The sequence below is a fragment of the Manduca sexta genome, chromosome 15 (assembly GCF_014839805.1).
Source record: "Manduca sexta isolate Smith_Timp_Sample1 chromosome 15, JHU_Msex_v1.0, whole genome shotgun sequence".
NCBI classification, from domain to species: Eukaryota; Metazoa; Arthropoda; class Insecta; order Lepidoptera; family Sphingidae; genus Manduca; species Manduca sexta.
The window spans coordinates 2,198,241-2,218,432 of NC_051129.1; the positions used below are offsets into that span (position 1 = coordinate 2,198,241).

Below are 20,192 nucleotides of genomic sequence, written 5' to 3' on the forward strand. Positions count from 1 at the left end.
AATTGATAGTAAATCAATTTCGGAATGCTATACAAAGGCTATTATACCACGGTATAAACACTAGTCGAACCGGATTGGCGTGTGGCATCTTTTTGTTCACTTATGCAAGATATTGATGCAGCACATATTGATGCTCCTAAACAAGATTTATATTTTAGTAAAATTTTATAATTGTGAAATAAATTAGGGCTTCAGTTTTCTTAGTTGTTCTTTGCTCACGTTAATTGAAATACTGTATTAATTCTAAAACCTTTTCGCTAACAGAAAATTTCATTATCTCTTTTTCATAGGCTATTTACAGTAATCTTTGGCAAATTTTATATTTCAAAGCAGGCAAAGCATACAAGTTTCACGTAATCAAGAACATAAATATCTAGAGACAACTGCCTTTTCTAATTTTAAACATTGGGTTACACTCGTATATATGTATCTCTTTGTATGCTAATTTATACTATTAATAATTCTTTCATTGTCTCCTTTCTCTTCTCCACGCACTATTATCTCCTATTTCTTTATTAGCTATTTATCTATCTCTTATTTCTAAATGTAAGTTACTCATATATTTATTTTTAAAACAAAGTTAATTAATTGTTTACTATTGGGTTTTGAATTGTGTGTGAGATTTCCAGAGGCCAAATACTTCCCAGTCCTATCAAATCCCTATTAATTTCCTCCGATATAGCATTAATGATGTTTCTGATATTATGGGAGTTTATTAACGATGCACATTGTCATTTGGTGGTCTAAGTTATAACATACATTTTTTATTTTTCAGATGGACAAAACATAGGCCTGTTCGCCTTCCATGGCAACATTAACAGGGTATTAATAAAAATGACGTCGGTACAATAGCGGGAGAGGTCCTCAAAGCAAAGAACGGGATGTGGATCTACGAAGACCCCGAATTGGAGTTGAAAGTGGGTGACGTCATCAACTATTATGTTTTCGTGTCGATGAATAGTAAAGGTTACTTGAAGGATAATTTGAGCTTCACTGTCACAAGTAAGTAAAGGCAAATTAAATTTATTCTAAATATTTTCTTTTAGAACTAGGCAGATGTGCAGCTGTGCAACAGTGTGTCCAGTTATCCGTTCCATGTTGTGATGTGGGGTGAACATTGAACACAAGGAAAAGCAATCACGCACATATCCCGGGAAACTCATGCTTATTTTGTTTGGAAAACTCACTTTTTAGTTACCTTAAACACAAAATCTCTTGGCACGTAACGAAACATGCAATTAGACCAATGAAGTGGTACGACCTTTTCACTTTATAATTGCTAGCGGTATACACTAATGGCATTGCCTTTGCATTGTGGTAATACCATTTACAATTTCCACCTTCCAGAACTGGAAGACAGGTCTATCGTGACTGGTCCGATCCGGCCCGGAACGGTGCTGCCGGAGGATTGTAAGCCCACTCGTACTAAAGTTCGCGGCGGGTTCGCCTGCGCCGGACAGACTCTCTTCGAAGACAACTTCGACATGTTGGACGAGAGCGTGTGGCAGATTGAGCAGTACATACCTAACACCCATCCCGTGAGTTTTTATATCTTAACCATTATTGTCATCTACACCATCGTTAACGTCGTCAGTATCAGGCACGATGAAGTTCTTTTATCGTGCCAGGATAAATCAGCTTTTAAGTTTCCTCTATCTTTTCCAATCAACCATTTCGGATGTATTATCTTTGTCGCATCAAGCTTTGTATCAAATTGCTGATATATGTTTTCTTTCCCTCCTTATTTCATTAGGTCCTGTAGAGTTGATTAAAACAATCATGTGGGCCGATATTGTGGTAATACTGACCCAAAGCCACACACACTAAATTAATTATCTTTATATCGGACATAAGTAATAAAGGACAATGTTCACGTAATGACCGGCCTCAGGATTTTTGCCTTTTAGGTGGATTTGTGTGTGTTATTCGCATGCTCTTTATTAGTCCGTAGCCGCGTTTATTTTAAAATTAGCTAACCCGACAGACGATGTCCTGTCAACTATGAATTTGCAGCGCGCATTCTGTCAATCGCTGAAATTAACTTTACTTAAATTTTCTAACGTTCCGCTCAACTTCCTTAATTTTTTCTTTCATAAGATCCTTCTCCTGACAATAACAAACACAACAAAAAAAATATAGTGAAATTGGTTCAGTCGTTCACGTGTGATGGCGTGACCAAGGGAAATAGGGATTCATTTTTATATATATAGATAGATAATAGTGATACTAAGCCAGTTTTACCTTTCTTGAATGTCACTAATGCAATCACGAATAGCATCAGTATACGTTCTACGCAGACCATGCGACATTTGATGCCCTACTATTTTTGCGATCTAAGGATAATGAAATGTTACTAACATCACTCGTAATTTTTGCAGAGTGGAGCTCTATCCTACTCGTTGGAAATACAAATAAAAGCCATTGTTATTTACAGGAGTATCCCTTCGTGTCATACCAGCACCTAGCTACTGATCAGACCGTCTCGACCGCCGGTGGAACGCTGCGGATCACCCCAAAACTGCAACAGGACTTACCAGGATTTACAAATGAAACCATTTTGTCTGGCACGCTTAATTTGTTTAGTGGGTAAGTTTATAGTGGCAAATGTGACTTTTACTGAAGCAATTAAACAACTTTTTGCTGCTTGTGTCCTATATAAGAGATAAAAGCAATATAGCTTTAAACAAATATAACTAGATAAGCTTCTGTTAGTTGTTTCGCCTGTGCTTAAGTAAATTCTTGGAGTAAAAGGTAGCCAACATACTCAGCAACATTTTACTTGGTCCCATTACTATAATAAGTTCCAGGATCAGCTTGTGTATATCCGGTTCCAACAGGCCGGCATAATTGTGTCGACTGCCGAGAGGTAATCATCTCTCGTCAGTCGACATGCTATTGGACCCCACTCCACTTACCATCAGGTGCAGTGGGGGCATATTGCCGTGCCAGTATACATAAAAGTATTTTCTACCTTGTATAGTCATAAACGACAAAGCAGGCAATTGTGTGGAGATTAACACGATTACCCATAAATTGTAAGATCATTCTGATATTAAATTACAAAGTTGAGTCACCGAACAGTTATCTCGATACTCTGAGGCACAGACGCTGAGTCTCAACAAAATATTGCCCTGTATAGATTTTTCTAACCGACTTTTTTCGAAACAACAAACAATACTTAGTTATTATTTACTAAGCTATCAATAATAAGTGTTTTAATAGTACGGTTTGCCAAATGATTCATAGTTTCGAGACGAATGACTAATTTAAAAGTAGGTAACTACGACTCTGTATATTTTACGGTTCATATCATTTAGTGGTTAGTATAGAACGACTTCAGAATATAATAGCCTTAATTTTTACGCTCTAAAGATCATTATTTTGATTATAATTATTATATATTTATTTTATTGTACACCGCTAACAAAAACAAAAACAAGAATGGTAGTGAGGAGGGACAATTGTCGGACTCATCGCTCGAGGCAATCTCTTAATCTCTTACCGACACCCATTAAGAAAATGGAGATAGTTATTTTAGTAGGAAGTTATTTTTAGTCCTAGATTACCATATTTTATTCGGAAAAGTCGACAATTATTCCCAGAAAGATCTTAAATGCGGGAAGAGTCGCGAGGTAGTAGTTTTTTCATTACTGCTTTTAATGACCAGACGAGCTTGCCGTTCACCTGATGGTAAGCAATAGGACCACCCATAAACAGTAGAAACACCATCCAAAACCTTGAATTACAAAGTATTGTTTGATATGCCACTGCACTCGCCATCCTGAGACATGAGATGTTACTACATCCAGTAAGGAGTTACACTGGCTACAATGTCCTTCAAACCGGAACACAACAGTGACGACACACTGCTGCTTGGCGACTTGTAATCTATATTGTATCTGTTACAGCTGCACGTCATCTGCAGATTCGTGTCTGATACAGGTGGATGGTGCAGACATCTTGCCGCCAGTGGTGAGCGGCCGCATCACCTCCAAGACCTTCGCGTTCACGTACGGCAAGGTGTACGTGCGAGCCAAGCTGCCGCAAGGAGACTGGCTGTATCCAGGTGTGTTAGTTTTAATATAGACAATTAAGGATTAAGTAATTACTACTAAGCCCGACATGTCTTAACTTGGATAACATTGTCTGTAAATGCATTTTGAAATGTATCACTTTTTTTGCCACTGAATTAATTTACTTGTAGAGACCTTCATTATTTTTAACATAGATTAGGCTAACTATTCAAAAATACTATTCCTGATATTTTTTTCTAAATGTTTTAAAAATTATATTTAACCTTTCAGAAATTCTTCTGGAGCCATTTTTACATAAGTACGGGTCTCTACATTACTCGTCGGGGGTTATAAAGATAGCAACTGCTCGCGGCAATAGACAGCTTTACTACGGACCCAATGATTACAGTAATAAGGTTGGTATTGTGGTATCAACAAAAAAAAATAGTTAAACAGTACTAAAGTTAATACAGATATTCTACATAGTAATATTCTTAACAACGGCAGGCTGATACTGGCACACTAAGGTTAATGTTTAACCTCTTTATCTACATATATAAAAGAAAGTTGTGTTAGTTACACTATTTATAACTCAAAAACGTCTGAATCGATTTGGCTGAAAATTGGTGGGGAGGTAGCTTAGAACCAGGAAACGGACATAGGATACTTTTTATTCCGTTCCCATGAAGGGCGTGACATAAAACGTGGTATAACAAAACGAAATTTGGTATGGATATAGTTTAAGACGCTGACAAGGTTATAGGCTACTATCGCGGGAAAATATATAGTGGGACTTTAATCCCGGAAAACGCCTTCACGCGGGCGAAGCCACGAGCAATAGCTAGTTATTGATAAAGTATGGAATTTTCCACAAAGTTTTTTTATGAAGGTGAGCATTAACAAAAGATTGTTCTTAACGCTAGACATTTTCGTCAACAGCTATAACAGTTAGGTACCTATTATTTCACTATTTTCAACTGTAATATGTGTATAAATAAGATTTACAACTGTTTTCCTACATCAGGTGCTGTACGGAGGACCTATAATGGACTTGGCGTGTCGAGAGACACTGCTGTCCACCAAGCTGAGGAGAGACGGATCCGCTTGGGGCGACGACTTCCACCTGTATTCATTAGAGTGGACTCCAGGTAATGCACATCGCACACTCGCAAAACTCTATATGCCTATAGCGAAGCGGTACCACCGAATACATCGAAATACAACTAAAGCACCGAAGCGGTATTCCGTATGGTACTTCTGCTCAGTAGTAACCCAAATCTGAAATTAGTACCTAATATGGCGATAGACTAGCCGCCTATTATACCATGGAATGACATCCACACGGCGTGAAAGATAGCTGCATTAGTTGCATCTACCCCTTAACTCTTCAAGGATAAAGAGGCGAGTGTGTAATACTCTCCTGAAAGTTCTGTCAAAAAGATCCGTCAAATTCGATGCAGCGTGAGATTGACAATAATGTAGTTAGGTCACAGAGACGAAGTAATTTATGTAAAATGTAATTATCATTAGAAGGAGTTGCAGACCGCATGCATATTATTAGTACGTATAAGTTGTACAGGGTTCCCCTTCAGAAAATTTCACCCTTCACCACTATTAGGTCATGTCATTAATCATTAGCCTTTAGAAATTCACTGCTGAACATAGGCCTAAAACAGTTAATGAATGAGCAAGTTAAAAAATTTAAAAGTCGGAAGCCAAGGTCTCATAATCTTTAAATTTATCTACTTTAAAATAGAAATTATACTAAGATGAAATTCATGTTTTATCAGGAACACAATTTTAAAAATATATTAAATAACCTTGAAGGATAAAACCTCTAAAAGGAAACAATTTTAACAAAAAATGAAACCGCTTTCAAAAACCACTCAAAAACAAAAAATAATTTCACATAACAGATACATATATACTGGATACCAATTTTGGAGTCGGTGCCTAATTAAAATTGCTAGTCAAACATACAAAAAAAAACATTCATGTCGAATTGGTAACCTCCTTCTTTTTTGAAGTCGGTTAAAAATAAATAAAAGCTGTTTGTTTTTCCTATTATACTCCGGTTATTTTTTGTTATGGTACTTATCTGATCTATAGATTGGTTCATAGTTGTGCAACAATAAAAAGTAATAATTTTTATTATAATAATGTAAAACAAAACAATCTGTCCCAAATAATTTTTCCATTAGTATTATAAATATATATATATTTTTTATTTCTGAATATAAAATAATCTATAATCATTTACTTATGTTTCCATGTTTCCATTAATTGTGTCCTTTATGTACGTAACTTCTTGTCTAGCCAGAGCTAAATATTCATGATGCACAAAACGTAATGCGCGACAAACATATAAATTAGCTAGTCTCTGGTCGCTCTCATCCGTCTGTGTGCGTACCACTTGTATGTAGGTGTAATTGGTACACTATTTCTATCTAGTGTTAGATTTGCTTATCTTTACCTCTTTCGAGATCTACGTACGTAGTACTTTTTAACCGACTTTTAAAGCGGTTAATTACCCTTTTTATGTTTTTTTTTTTTGTGAAATTTCACCTCGTGGCTTATAAAATTAAATTGAAAATTGATATCGTCCCATTTCGTAGTTAGGTTGCAAAAGCTACCTACCTAACTAAATAATAGTAACTATGAACGTTACTGTTATAGAAGAAACTGACCTAAAGTACTTTTCCAGAGCACATAGTGCTAATGGTGGATGATGAGGAATGGGCCCGAGTGGAGCCGACGGCGAGCGGCCTGCGAGGCCAGTTCCCCGCGTCCTGCAGGCAACTGCCGCAGATGTTGCTACGCGCCGGCACGTCGATGGCTCCCTTCGATGATTACGTGAGTTTTTATGACGTCATAATATATTTTTAACAACCTCGTTCGCGTAGTATTGCGGTACGACAGCCGCGCTGAGGTAAAGGTAACGACCTCCTATCCTGATATATTATTTAGTTAAAATAGGCAAGCTAATTAACAACCATAATTCTACATCCAGCAAATATTAAATTAATATAAATCTACAAGTCAAAATGACAGTGACGTTTTTATTTTTTCACTTGATTGAAGATAGATGGCGTCTTAAGATCGGTGTTGCAATTAATTCATTTCAACATATCCGAATAACATTCTTCGAAGCTAACTGTCTTATAATGCAATACCACAACTAAAAACAAAATCCGATAATCAAACTCTAAACATTATTACTTAACACTATTTTCAATTTGGAAATAGTGATATAATATTGTATATGTATTTCAGTTCTACCTAACTCTGGGCGTGGCGGCTGGCAGCATCACAGAGTTCCCGGATGGCTCGGTCACCGTCGGGGACAGGATGAAGCCATGGCGCAACAGCGCTCGGAAGGCCATGCTCAACTTCTGGCAGGACACGAACTCCTGGCTGCCCACCTGGCTGCTGTCCCGGCTCGAAGTCGACTACGTCAAAGTAGTCGCGCTCTAATATACGAGATTTCTAGTCGCTTTTGTTTTATTCACCCGAATTTATAATATAATAATAATAATAATATCAGCCCTATATTATATACTATCCCACTGCTGGGCACGGGTCTCCTCTACTACTGAGAGGGATTAGGCCTTAGTGCACCACGCTGGCCTAGTGTGGATTGGTAGACTTCACACACCTTCGAAATTCCTATAGAGAACTTCTCAGATGTACAGGTTTCCTCACGATGTTTTCCTTCACCGTTAAAGCGAACGATAATTCACAAAGAATACGCACATGATTTTAGAAAAGTCAGAGGTGTGTGCCCTTGGGATTTGAACCTGCAGACATTCGTCTCGGCAGTCCGTTCCGCACCCAACTAGACTATCGCCGCTTTTTTTACCGAATTTACTGCACAAGTATTTTAGTAGGTATATTAATGATTGATAATTAAGAATTAGGCCTAATCCGCTATTTTGGTTTTTGTTTTCTGTCAAATTGATCGCGATTTGTTTACTGAGGCAAAAATTTGGTGCCTCGAGTTCGCTATTGGAATATTTTACTCTTCACTTATATGCGACACAGAAGATTAGCTGGAAAAATATAAACTTGTTTTAGCGTTAAGCATTGCTTAGCTTAGCTGTCAAAAACATCACTAGTTCCTAGTTTAAACCTTATTAAGAGACAAGATGGCGGAATTAGAATTACAGCTGATCAAGTAACTTTGGGTTTTAACTAAGCATAGCTTCGCGAAATGTTTATAAGTAAGACTGTATACTTAAGGCGTGTTTCACAACGTTTAGGTGAGTAAATGTTATTGCTAGTTCACGAGTTAACGTATCAGACAGATACAGCCGTACCTATAAACTCGTCTTACGTTTTAAACAATTGCTTTGCCACCGATAACCAAAAAATTTACTTGTAAACTTGTTCTAGTGTTAAAGGGTGATAAAGCATTGCTTAAATAGCAATAGAGGTACGATATACACCTACGCTGGTGACTTATCAGACCGATTCTAGCCCAAAAGATACGACCACAGTTTTGGCAGCGGATTTCTGTATTTGTGTATGGTGGGGGTAAAACGGCGTAGTTGCGCCGAAATTCGCATTTATTTTTATTGCAAAATGAAATCCATAACATTACAATATGGAAAGCTGGGGTAGCATAAATTAAAGACAAAGGTCTAAAAATTTAAGGTTTTCGGAAATTTTCCTTTATATGTGCTATAAAACCTTACTTCATGCCAAGTTTCAAGATTCTGGGCGAACTGGAAGTACCCTTTAGGTTTTGATTCCCTTGCCATTAGTTGTGAGTTTGAAAATTGGCGACATAAACGGCTGTATCTTTTGATTGCGTTGGCGCAGAAGTTTGATTTTTTCAGAGCTCTAAGGGACAGTAGACCTGAGTATTTGATATAAATTTCAGCTTAATACCTCTACGCGTTCCTGAGAAAAAGGGTCGTGACAGACGGACGGACAACAAAGTGATCCTATAAGGGTTCCGTTTTTCCTTTTGAGGTATGAAACCCTAAAAATTAAAGACAAAGGTCTAAATAATTTAGGTTTTCGGAATTTTTCCTTTATATGTGCTATAAAATATTGCTTCATGCCAAATTTCAAGATTCTAGGTCGACTGGAAGTACCCTTTAGGTTTTGATTCCTTTGCGAGTAGTTGCGAGTTTGAAAATACGCGGCCTAAATTGCTGTTTCTTTTGATTGCGTTGACATAGAAGTTTGATTTTGTTACAGCTTCAAGGTATTATAAACCTAAGTATTTGATATGAATTTCAATTTAATACCTCTAGGCGTTCATGAGGAAAGGGGTAGTAACTTTAAAAATATTAAAAATATTCTTATTATACGATGTATTTAACTACAAATTTACGGTTTCCGAAATTTTTCCTTTATCTGTACTATAAGACGTTGTTTCGTACCGAATTTCAAAATTCTGAGTTAACGGGTAGCACCCTGTAGGTTTTGATTCCCTTGTGAGTTTCGAAAAATTAACGGCATAAATAGCTGTATCTTTTGCTTGCGTTGACTTAGAAGTTTGATTTTTCATACTTTCAAGGGACAGTAGACATGAGTATTTCATATAAATTTCAGCTTAATACCTCCACGCGTTCCTAAGAAAAAGGGTCTTGACAGACGGACGACGGACGGACGGACGGACAACAAAGTGATATTATAAGGGTTCTGTTTTTTCCTTTCGAGACACGGAACCCTAAAAATATGCTAAACAAAACGAAATAAAATCGTTATCTAAATACAAATTTTATTCACATGAAAGCATTAAGTAATTACCTACGATGACTTTATAATATACAGCAATATCAATCATAAAATAGACATGTCATCGATTTCAGTGTCTCCGTGTAAGCTGCGTTGAGTACAATTATTCCGTTCAAATTAATTAATATACAGTAAATAAAACATGATCAAAAAAGTAGTGAACTCTCTCAAGCGCTGCAGCTCGCTGTCTTCGCTACACATTATAATGAACACGCGATTCTTCTTTGGCTGCTTCTTTGAGTTCTCGAACAATAAGTGTGCTTCGGTCGCAGGCAGAATTTACGCTTTATGTTGGGTTGCTACCGTTTCTGTAACCTTCATACCCCACAATTATATTGAGCAATCAACGGGCTACATACTGAACACAATAGTGTGTCACATCGAGCATTTTGCATATATTCTAGCCTGCATTATTACAGGGCAGAAATATTTTTTCGATTTTTGTGAAGATATGCAAGCTCTAAATGCAGATTTACCTGAAATAAAACATGATAGTCCCATCGCAATGGTCATATTAATTGTTACTTTGACTGGTGATAGCCTATACGTTTTTTTATTCGAGACCGGCAATAGTTTTATAAGAAATGTAATAGTCACTGCAACGAATATTTGTTGTATGAGTAATATTATATTATTTGAACTCATGTTTTACCGACTGAAGTCTCTTCGTAAAACATTAAAAAAGGAATTGAAATCGACGTGCCTTTCAATTGATGGCTCCGAAGGAAATAGGGCTGATATTATAAATGATTACATGCAAATATACAAAAAAATCGCCACATCAGCAGAACAAGCTACGAACAGCTACTTCTTCGCTACAATGGTATGCAGAAAAAAATAAATCATATGTTGAAAATAATTCTTATCTAAACACATATTTTTTTAATTTTCAGACGCTGCTGGCTTTTGTGATAAGATTTTGTAGGGCATTAATATATTTTTACCAAATTATTTTGTTCAATATAAGCTTCACCATCAATGTGAGTACCTACCTAAATAGTACCTGAACAATAATTATAATTAATTATATTAGTTGATTTAAATCGTGATAGTATTCAATAAGTATAGGTTATAACTTATAATATACATTTTGTCTCAATTCTAATCTTACTTACTCCTTTTTTGGGCTTTCTTAGACTTACTATCTTATGCCTCAGGACGTCACGATGACGAACGCAATGTAAAGCCACGCAGTAATTCGTAATTTTAATCTTCTGAGTGACAATTGTTTATGCGTTTGCATCACTTACATTAAAACTAACTCACTTGTTTTTCATTCAGTTATATAATAACCGTTTCCAAGAGCTATTACAATCCATAAAATTTACTGTACCCGTATATAGAAGTTTATATACGGGTATTATAAACATTGTGTTGTAGGTATGTTCTTATAAGTATATATTAGGATTGTGTACAGAACTTTGCATCCAAATAGACCTTAATTATTTTATCGGCGAAATCGATTACCAAGGATATTTTTAATATTGTTAGTAATTGGCACTCATTTTCACATATTTAGATGGGTTCTAACTTTCACCCTTCATAAGTTATAGGTACTCTAATATTTCGTCCTGCACATATCTTATGTTTTCATAGCTTTATTTCTTTATAACTCCGATTCTAATTGAGATAGGTACGCGATTCGTTTTGTTCTAAGTACCTTCTAGGACGAACTTTTATATTTGAGATAATTTCCATTTACATTAGTTAAGACGACGGGAATCTAGGTGTGACCATTAAACTGTTGCAGAGTTTAATGGTCGTCTAGACGCAAATATAATCTTTTATTAAATGCATTCTATAAAAAATAATCCCGTCATTGTTATTCCATTTATTGGATATATGATTTTTTTTTTAGTTTGTACCAGTTTACTTCTTCAGAATTTTCACGATCATTACTTTACCTTTTGCATCGGGATTCATGGCACAAAGCGTCAATAATGAACTGAACAAAATCAAACTGCTGTTGGGGAAGGAGCTTCTGACGTGTGCAGGTTTGTTAAGAAATCTTATTTGATAGGAAATTATGTACTTAGTACTTACCTATAGAATGTAGACAATGATATTTAAAAAGTATAGATATATACGTCTTACCCCAAAAGACCAAACGTAAAGTGTTCCGTATGTACACAATGTAAAGATGTATTCTTTACATTTCACTACATGGACAGGTCGTGAAAAAAGAGGACCTATTTAAACCGGTATGAACAAAACAGTTTGCTACTATTTGATATTAGTAGTATATGAAATCGACCCAATTGAGATAATTTTGAATCTTCAAACTGTGCATATTAATGGCAAATCTATTCATAGTATTTGAATATCATTGCCTACAAGTAAATACGTTTTATGCAACAGTGGTGAAGGCTCCATATAACCCGATTTCTGTCGGCTGCCCTTTATGTAGAATTCATCTAGAATCTAATTATCATCAGATCGATTTGCTGAGCGCATTTATGCATATTGTTAGTACTTATATGTTGTGTCGGGTTTCCTTTTAGAAAATTTTACCCTTCGCCACTGATGTCAGATATTCGAAGCTTCGATGCAGACAACCCCTACCAGCTCCTCCGTGTACACTCGCCTTATATATCCTCCTTATCAGGTTCCTTTCATCCATCCTCTGCAAATGCCCAAATTACCTTAGCCATACGCTTATCACTATTCTCTTTCACTCCAGACATGTCTATCACCACAGTGTTCCTCGCTCTATTATTTCCAGTCACCCCATACATGCTTCTCGCCGCTCTCATTTCTGCAACAACCATCTTTCACTACTATACCTCTGAGTTGGCAATAACACCTTATACTATCTATAGTTGTTGCGTGACCATTGCAATCTGTACATTTATTTACAGACACTTCACACGCACTATTTTTTTTTTTTAAACGTGCACAGCGAATTGATTTAAATGTATTGAACGCTCTCGAGTAGTCTCTTTAGATCGCCCTATAGTAGTATCTCCTAAGCCACCGATAGTATTTTCCACACTCATTTCACACTTAACAGATGTCAGCTGGAACTTGCTTTACGTCAAATTCATCATAGATAGAAAATTACCTTACTGCATAATAGTACAAACCGTTGTTTTGAAAATATTTGATGAGTCTTACAATTATAGAAATCTTATGGTTTATTAAACCAGATTATCTTCTTATAAGTGGAAATATCACAGTTTGACCTAAAGCACAAAGTAATCACATTTTAAAATAATATGAGTACCATTAATGAATTATTATTTTTTATTAACAGGTGGCAATTTGAGAGATATAATCGAAGACTCGCTCAACTTCTTAGAGCTGCGCCCTATGAAAGTGTCAATACTGATAATCTCCACTCTGGATACGGCTTTGTTTTTTAAGTTTATCTCTATGACCACGTTTTCTGCTGTAGCGATTATTCAGTTTACACATTTACTTTAATAATCACACATTATAGTTAAACTTACTTTCTTTAATTAAGTATCATTTCTTATGTTTACGCGAATGTTAGACATTGAAAATAAAACTATTTTACGGATTTTTTCGCGGTTTTTATATTATTATTTTCTCCCGACGTTTCGAAGACTTTGCAGCCTTCATGGTCACGGGGGGGGGGGCTGAGGTGTTGTTCATCCGTAAAGTCAAAGTTACAATATCTACCTACATATTACAAATATACAACTTTTTAAATTTTACAGTCCGATCTACGCAGAATGAGCTCACAGTGTCTTGAGGTCTGGAGTCGAGTCTGGAAACGTCGGGAGAAAATAATAATATAAAAACCGCAAAAAAATCCGTAAAATAGTTTTATTTTCAATGTTCTTTAATTATATTTATACTAGCTGTTACCCGCGGCTCGACCCGTCGACAAGGAAGTGTAAAAAGAAGCCTATTGCGGAGCTTGAAGTTTTTATTAATGAAAATCAAAATCGGATAAGTAGTTTTGAGCTACATTTCAAACCCTTATTTTAACCTTAAGGACGAATTTCCAAAAGTCCCTTGTGCTCACTTAATGTTCACTTTGCAATATTTCATGTTTCTAAAGACTATACAGCTGGATTTACATAATTTTAGTTCAAAATTTTGGTGATCAACTATTGTAATATTTGTCCTACGTGTTAAATGCATCATAATGTAAATTCCTTGTTAATTTTTGTTTTGAATAATTGTTGTAACATCGCTACTTTGGTAGGAACTAGAGCTTCATTTAGACATAGGTTATATTAATGCACAAAGCTGCTTAAACACATAATGTGACGAAATAAATAATTAATATTATAAGTGTATTCACCATAAAGTTAGTTATTGTGGCAATAATGGCGTAGAATGGATTGGCGACACCCAGGGGACATATTGTTCCGTTAAATGATTTATTATGACATATAATATTATGTAAAAACTGAAGGAAAATTATAAAAACGGTACGGCACACAAGAACAACCACAAGAATAGTTGTAATTGTTATTTATTATTTTTGCCGGGTATTCAGCTTGCGTCCCCTTGAGCCCTGTGGATGGGTACCACGCTCCCCTTTGCCTCCCTCCTTGTTTAATCTCTCCGGATAGAGACGGCCTTGACAGAAAAATCACAGCCGTAGTAAACAGCAGTTAAGGTCAGGTGGGGCAAGTGCGCCGACGGGGTAAGTGCACCTGCCCTAAAAAAATCGAAAACTATTGATGTTATACAATTACCGCAATCTTATATCTATGCTACTAACTGAAATACAGTTCCACTAAAAACCATAAATGGCTCTGTTCATTTTAATACGATTTATTCGCCATTTTATTTTAAGTGTCATTTAGACCTGTAAACAGAGATGACCCTGTGAAAGATAACATCAAATATTTCAAGATATTTAACATATTTCTGTAAACCAGTAAGGTGAATACATAGTTTAAACCTTTTATTTTAACTTCCTGCCTGAATTTTATTTATATATACTAAAATAAAGGATTTTTTTAGTAATGCGAAAAAATGTACCTCAAAATTGTTGAGTAGGGCAAGTGCGCCACAGTTACTAGTCGTATGGCGCACTTGCCCCTGAACCATATATTACCAACCTTTTTTGAAAATATGTTTTACTAATGTAAATTATTATTATTAAAATGTTATATTGTATTTTGTTTTGAGCCGATTTAAATAAAAGGGCGTATTAGTTAATTCGTTTTTACAAAAGAAAAAATGAAATACCTTGGTTTAGAGCAACTTTACGTGACGAGGTTGCAACTGTTCGATCAGGCACGTTATCTGGGTATAATGCAGCTAAAACATATTAAATGTCATAAGGCCAAATTCTAAGTAATTGAGTTATGAGGCATTCAAAATTGCTAATTCCTACATATTTGTATGTTTTTTTAGTTTTTAGAAATAAAATGGATTTTGTATCAGGGCTATCATTTTTTTATTCCAACATATCCACACACAAAACTCTAATATTAATTCCTAAATATAGAAAAAAAATAATTCTAAAATGTTTTGAACCCCTGATTTACAAATATATGGCGCACTTACCCCGAATTTGATTTGACAGCCATAGTTCGTTATAATATTGAGTGATTAAAAATTATCCAAGAGCAATGCGAGTAAAACTTATTTTTCTATGAACTAAAATGAGTGTTTTCTTTATAATGTTCCATATTGGCCTTTTTATTTACACAGGCGCACTTACCCCATTTCCAGAGGCAAGTGCGCCTACTGCCATTTTTTTTTACTTTGAGCAAAATATTATTAATTTATGGTCCGATTTCCTTGAATGGCTATGGGTTGTTATCACAAAATACCAAATATTCTTAAATTAATAAAATTACATTCTTAAGTCAGCACAAAAAGAAATTATTTTACATTGAATCCAGCTATGAAAATTTTATGGCGCACTTCCCCCGACTCACCTTAGTTTTTTTCAATACTGCATTCTGTAAATTTTCTTTGACCAGACAAGTGCCTCGTGAAGCCTCGCACGCATATCGCTAACCCCTCTCCCACCCTATGCCTCCACTGACTAATTATTCTAAATTATAATTAATATTCTGTTACGCGCCGCTATCCTAGCCGATGACATCGGGAGTTTCCGGAAGTATTCGGCTGCGCGCGCAGGCTGGCAGAAGAGAAGATATGTCACGCGGCGACTATTCTATTATAATTATTCTTGTTGGTTGGACCTGGTTGGACGTTGTCAAAAAAATGTCTAAAATTGTATTCTGTAATTATTTTGCTAATATAATGTTTACTGTAAAAAGAGCGTTTAACAATTCTTTGTGTTTATTTTCATTCATAGAATCAATAGATTTATCGCGTGACCTTGTGTGGGTGTCATTTACGATGTGCTCTTGGCCCCATGTGAAACATGTATAAAAATACACTATTGGACCGATATAGAGTTTGTTATTTTCATTATGAAATTAAGATTATTGTTACCTATAGTATAATAAAAATAATTTTCACAAAAAATTAAACCGCCTTCAAAAAACCACTCAAAACCAAAAAATAATTTCACATAACAGGTATATATTGGATACCAATTTTGGAGTCGGTGCCTAATTAAAATTGCTAGTTTGCTATATTTGTTGCATAGTCCATCTATGAGCTAAATTTCTTTCAAATCAATTAAAAGGAGTAGGTTTGCGTGTACTACTAACAAACATACACAGTGAAAGGTGTAATACCAAGCACATGTATGGTGTTTCATCTTTATATTTCCTCTTTTTTCGAGGCAGGGAGTGTAATACACCCACATTTGACCAGCTATATGTAACAGGGGAAGAATTTGGGTAGTGTAAGGTTCACAAATTTAAAAATATATTTAATAGCTTCCATTTGCTGTGCTGCGGTGGTGTGTTCATCTCTGGTGACGATCTGACTTGCTGACTTTTTACGCTGGCAGCACATTGTTTTCGTATATTCGTAAATGTATTTATCTAGCTTAACTAGCAATTTTAATTAGGCACCGACTCCGAAATTGGTATCCAATATATACCTATTATGTGAAATTATTTTTTGGTTTTGAGTGGTTTTTGCAGGCGGTTTAATTTTTTGTTAAAATTATTTCTATTATTTTTTGATATAATGTAATTGTTGACTTATCAACTTTCTTTTTTTTATCTTACTAGCTGACCCAGTGGCCCGAATAGCAGAATAATTATTAAAAAAAAAATTAAAGAATCGACTGTTAGGCGGTACGAATTATTATATTACCATCGTTTCGAAGACAGACTATTTATATAGCGATTTATATTACACGGCGGTTACTTAAACCCTACTTACAAATTTGAAGAACATGTACATAATCGATTTCGATAATATCCAGGGGTTGCCGACAAGAATGACCTGGGTTTTGGAAGGATTAACCAACAGAATCATTTTTAATTATTTACAATTATAACTGATATTTTACACGGTTGTAGGTATAACAGCTTATTGATTGCACTATACGCGACTGTCTTCAGATTTGACCTAAACACCTAGGTTTTGTTTTTATTGAATATTTAAATGTTTCGTGCAAAGGTGCAAAACTTTGACAGCGATTTCCCACACATCTGGAATTTTGAGTTATTTCGTTGTTTTAATAAACGTGCGAAGTGATTGCAATATACAGGTGAACTCTCTGTTCCTTCACTCATAGTCCGGTGAGACGGCAATTCGACATGACCGGAGAGATATCAATTCTGTATATCTGATTTCAAGCAGGCCTGTATAATTGTGTCGATTGACGTGAGATAATTATTCCACGCCACGTGACACTATCTAATGAAGTGGTCACTTACCTTCAGGTGGTAGGACTCCCACATACCACCTTTATTAGTGGTAGGTCTTTCATATGTCAGAGTCCGCGCGGCTCGTTAGCACCGCATTGTTATGTCTGCCGCCAAGGACCAGTGTGTAGTCACCTTTGTGTTCCGGCTTGAAGGACAATATAGCCAGTGTAACTACAGGGCCCTTATTCTGTATGATAGTGTATACGCGTAACGCGGCAGTGTCATGTTATCTTCGAGAAATGTGCGTGGAATGGTATTCTGTAAGCCAAATTTCTATAGTACTAAGCATGATGCGTTGTGTTACGTGCTTGTTACACACTGTCAAAATAACGTGCGGGATAGAGAATAAGGCCCCAGGACATAATAAGATATCTCATGTCTCAGGATGGCGAGCGCAGTGGAATACTGAACAATACTTTGTATTTCAAGGTGTTGGATGGTGTCTACTGCTTATGGGCGGTCGTATTGCTTACCATCAGGCGAAGGGCAAGCTCGTCTCATCATTCAAAAAAAAAGGTACAGTAACTTAGCCGTCCTCAGTAAAAGTGCCAATATAATTAAAGACTATGTGGGAAATACAAAAACAAATACACAGGATTCAGACTATTTTATTTGCCAAGTTCACTTGATCCGTCTGTTTAGTAGAAGTCGCTATAATCAACAGAGAATTAAAACTTTCTCGATAATTGAACGCGTGAACAAGTTGTTTGACGCAAAACCAGCACAGGTAGTAATACAGTATATGACAATATTTTCGAAATACGACCAAAATCAACAAATAATCTAGCCATCTTCAGATTAATCTGGGTACAATAACCAATCAAAAATCATCCGTAAGTACCTATTTATTAAATCTATTATTAAAATTAACCAACAGGAAAGTTTTGATTTCGGCTGCTAATCTGCATGTACATATCATGTATATTTATTAGTGTATTTTTGGATGTCTCCAACATATTTACCGAACTTGTTGAAGTAAAATATATTCATAGTTTGTAGGTATCTCTACGTTAAACTCTATATTACAAAGATGTGAAAAGAGTTCAGAATTATGTATTTAGAATACAAAATATCGACTGGGATTGCGTTCGTCGATTCTGTTAACCACCAAGTTACTTTCCCATTAAAATTAAAATAAAATATCGTTAAAACACATTCAGATATAAAACTATTATCAAAATAATAAATAATCATATAACTGATTTAATTACAAAATCGTTTTAATTAAATTATATAATTAAATATGATTAAAGATAGCGCATATATGGCGGAGTGCAGCGCAGAGAATTTTTTACTGTCAATCTATAATCAACATTCTTTCATTGAAATAAAATTCAAAATCCATTAACACAAGAATAAATTGCATTACATTTTTGTGTTAATGGACTTTGACTACTATTTCAATCGAGACAATGTCGATAACAGTTTGACAGTAAAAAATTCTCTGCGCTGCACTCCGCCATATATGCGCCGGCCCCTAGTCGATTCTTCATCAATTTATTTTATCACACTTGATGTTCCATTGTCACATTTTCTAATCACAACCACGACCGCATTCCCAATCAAATTTATAAAACACTACAAATACTTTGATCAAATTTATAATCTATCATTTAAATGTAACATTTTTTTTTTTGTAACTTCTATATTTTTGAAAATGCCCTATCGTGCCTTACTGTCTACAGAGAGTCAACGCCTATATCTTACTAGGTAGGTATTTAAACATCAAACTTACCGCTACATTTGGTAAATGTGTTGCGAACAGAACGATATCAGCAAACGGGCAAGTGCACAATACTGTGAATTTTTTGCTCGCCTTTGGAAAGCAACATGGTGTCAATATGGCGGTCAGGTAATTTGCATGTATAAGTTATAAATTCAAACTTAAACTAAAACATCTAAAACTGAAATCGCCTAGAAATTAGGTATTTAAATAGCATATTTAAATATAATTGAAAAAAATACATTTTTTGTGCGGCAACACTGGGATAATTTAGTTTCGCACTTAAAGCGTTCACATGCAAATTATTATTCCTATACCGTCTTCTCTCCTACTAGTTATACGTTATACTATATTTGAAGCTTTCTGTTCGCTATACACATATAGTATACTAATTCATACAGTTTGTCATTGCTTTAGGTTTTCTCGAAAAGCTGATAGCTGTTAACGATTGGTACAACGCTGGCATTAGCTTTATTTCGTGCCTTCAAGTTCGTATATAGTAAAATACTTATTAAATATAATAGCCGGCAAACTTGAGCACACTGCGACGCATTTGTACGTAAATCAAAAATGTTTTTAGTGCGTAAATGAAACTGCACTACTAAACCTACATTATAGTTCTTTTATGTATGTTTATGTATTATTAATTAATATCCTTGATGCACCTACCTTATTTATCTCTGCACCACCCTTAGGTTGACTGGGAGAGAATGCCTTTAGCATAAAGTGTAAATAAATAAATAAACCTCCGACTCAGTAGTGTGCTCACGTTTACCAACCATTATATATTATGAGATATATAGCTGGTTACAGTTCTAGGGCCCCGGGCCATAGCTCATTCTCCACTCTTTCAATAACAGACCGTATGAAATTACAATGTGAGTAAAACAGCTAAAAGATTCAATTGTACGGTAACATTATTCGCTACAGTCCATTATAAGATATGACTCAGAATCACATAGACATTACACGCTA

At 35.4% G+C, this 20,192-nt stretch overlaps 1 protein-coding gene across 1 annotated transcript in view; it reads left to right on the forward strand.

The window, feature by feature from the left end:
* Positions 1–7,505, forward strand: part of LOC115454994 (beta-1,3-glucan-binding protein) — a 10,025-nt gene extending 2,520 nt beyond the window's left edge. Inside the window, 9 exon segments of the mRNA XM_037438961.1 lie at positions 776–820; positions 823–1,002; positions 1,348–1,538; positions 2,435–2,586; positions 3,909–4,066; positions 4,305–4,429; positions 5,038–5,161; positions 6,718–6,866; positions 7,287–7,505. Of these exon segments, the coding sequence (XP_037294858.1) occupies positions 776–820; positions 823–1,002; positions 1,348–1,538; positions 2,435–2,586; positions 3,909–4,066; positions 4,305–4,429; positions 5,038–5,161; positions 6,718–6,866; positions 7,287–7,487 (1,325 nt within the window). The 3' untranslated portion in view covers positions 7,488–7,505.
* The last annotated feature ends 12,687 nt before the right edge of the window (positions 7,506–20,192 follow it).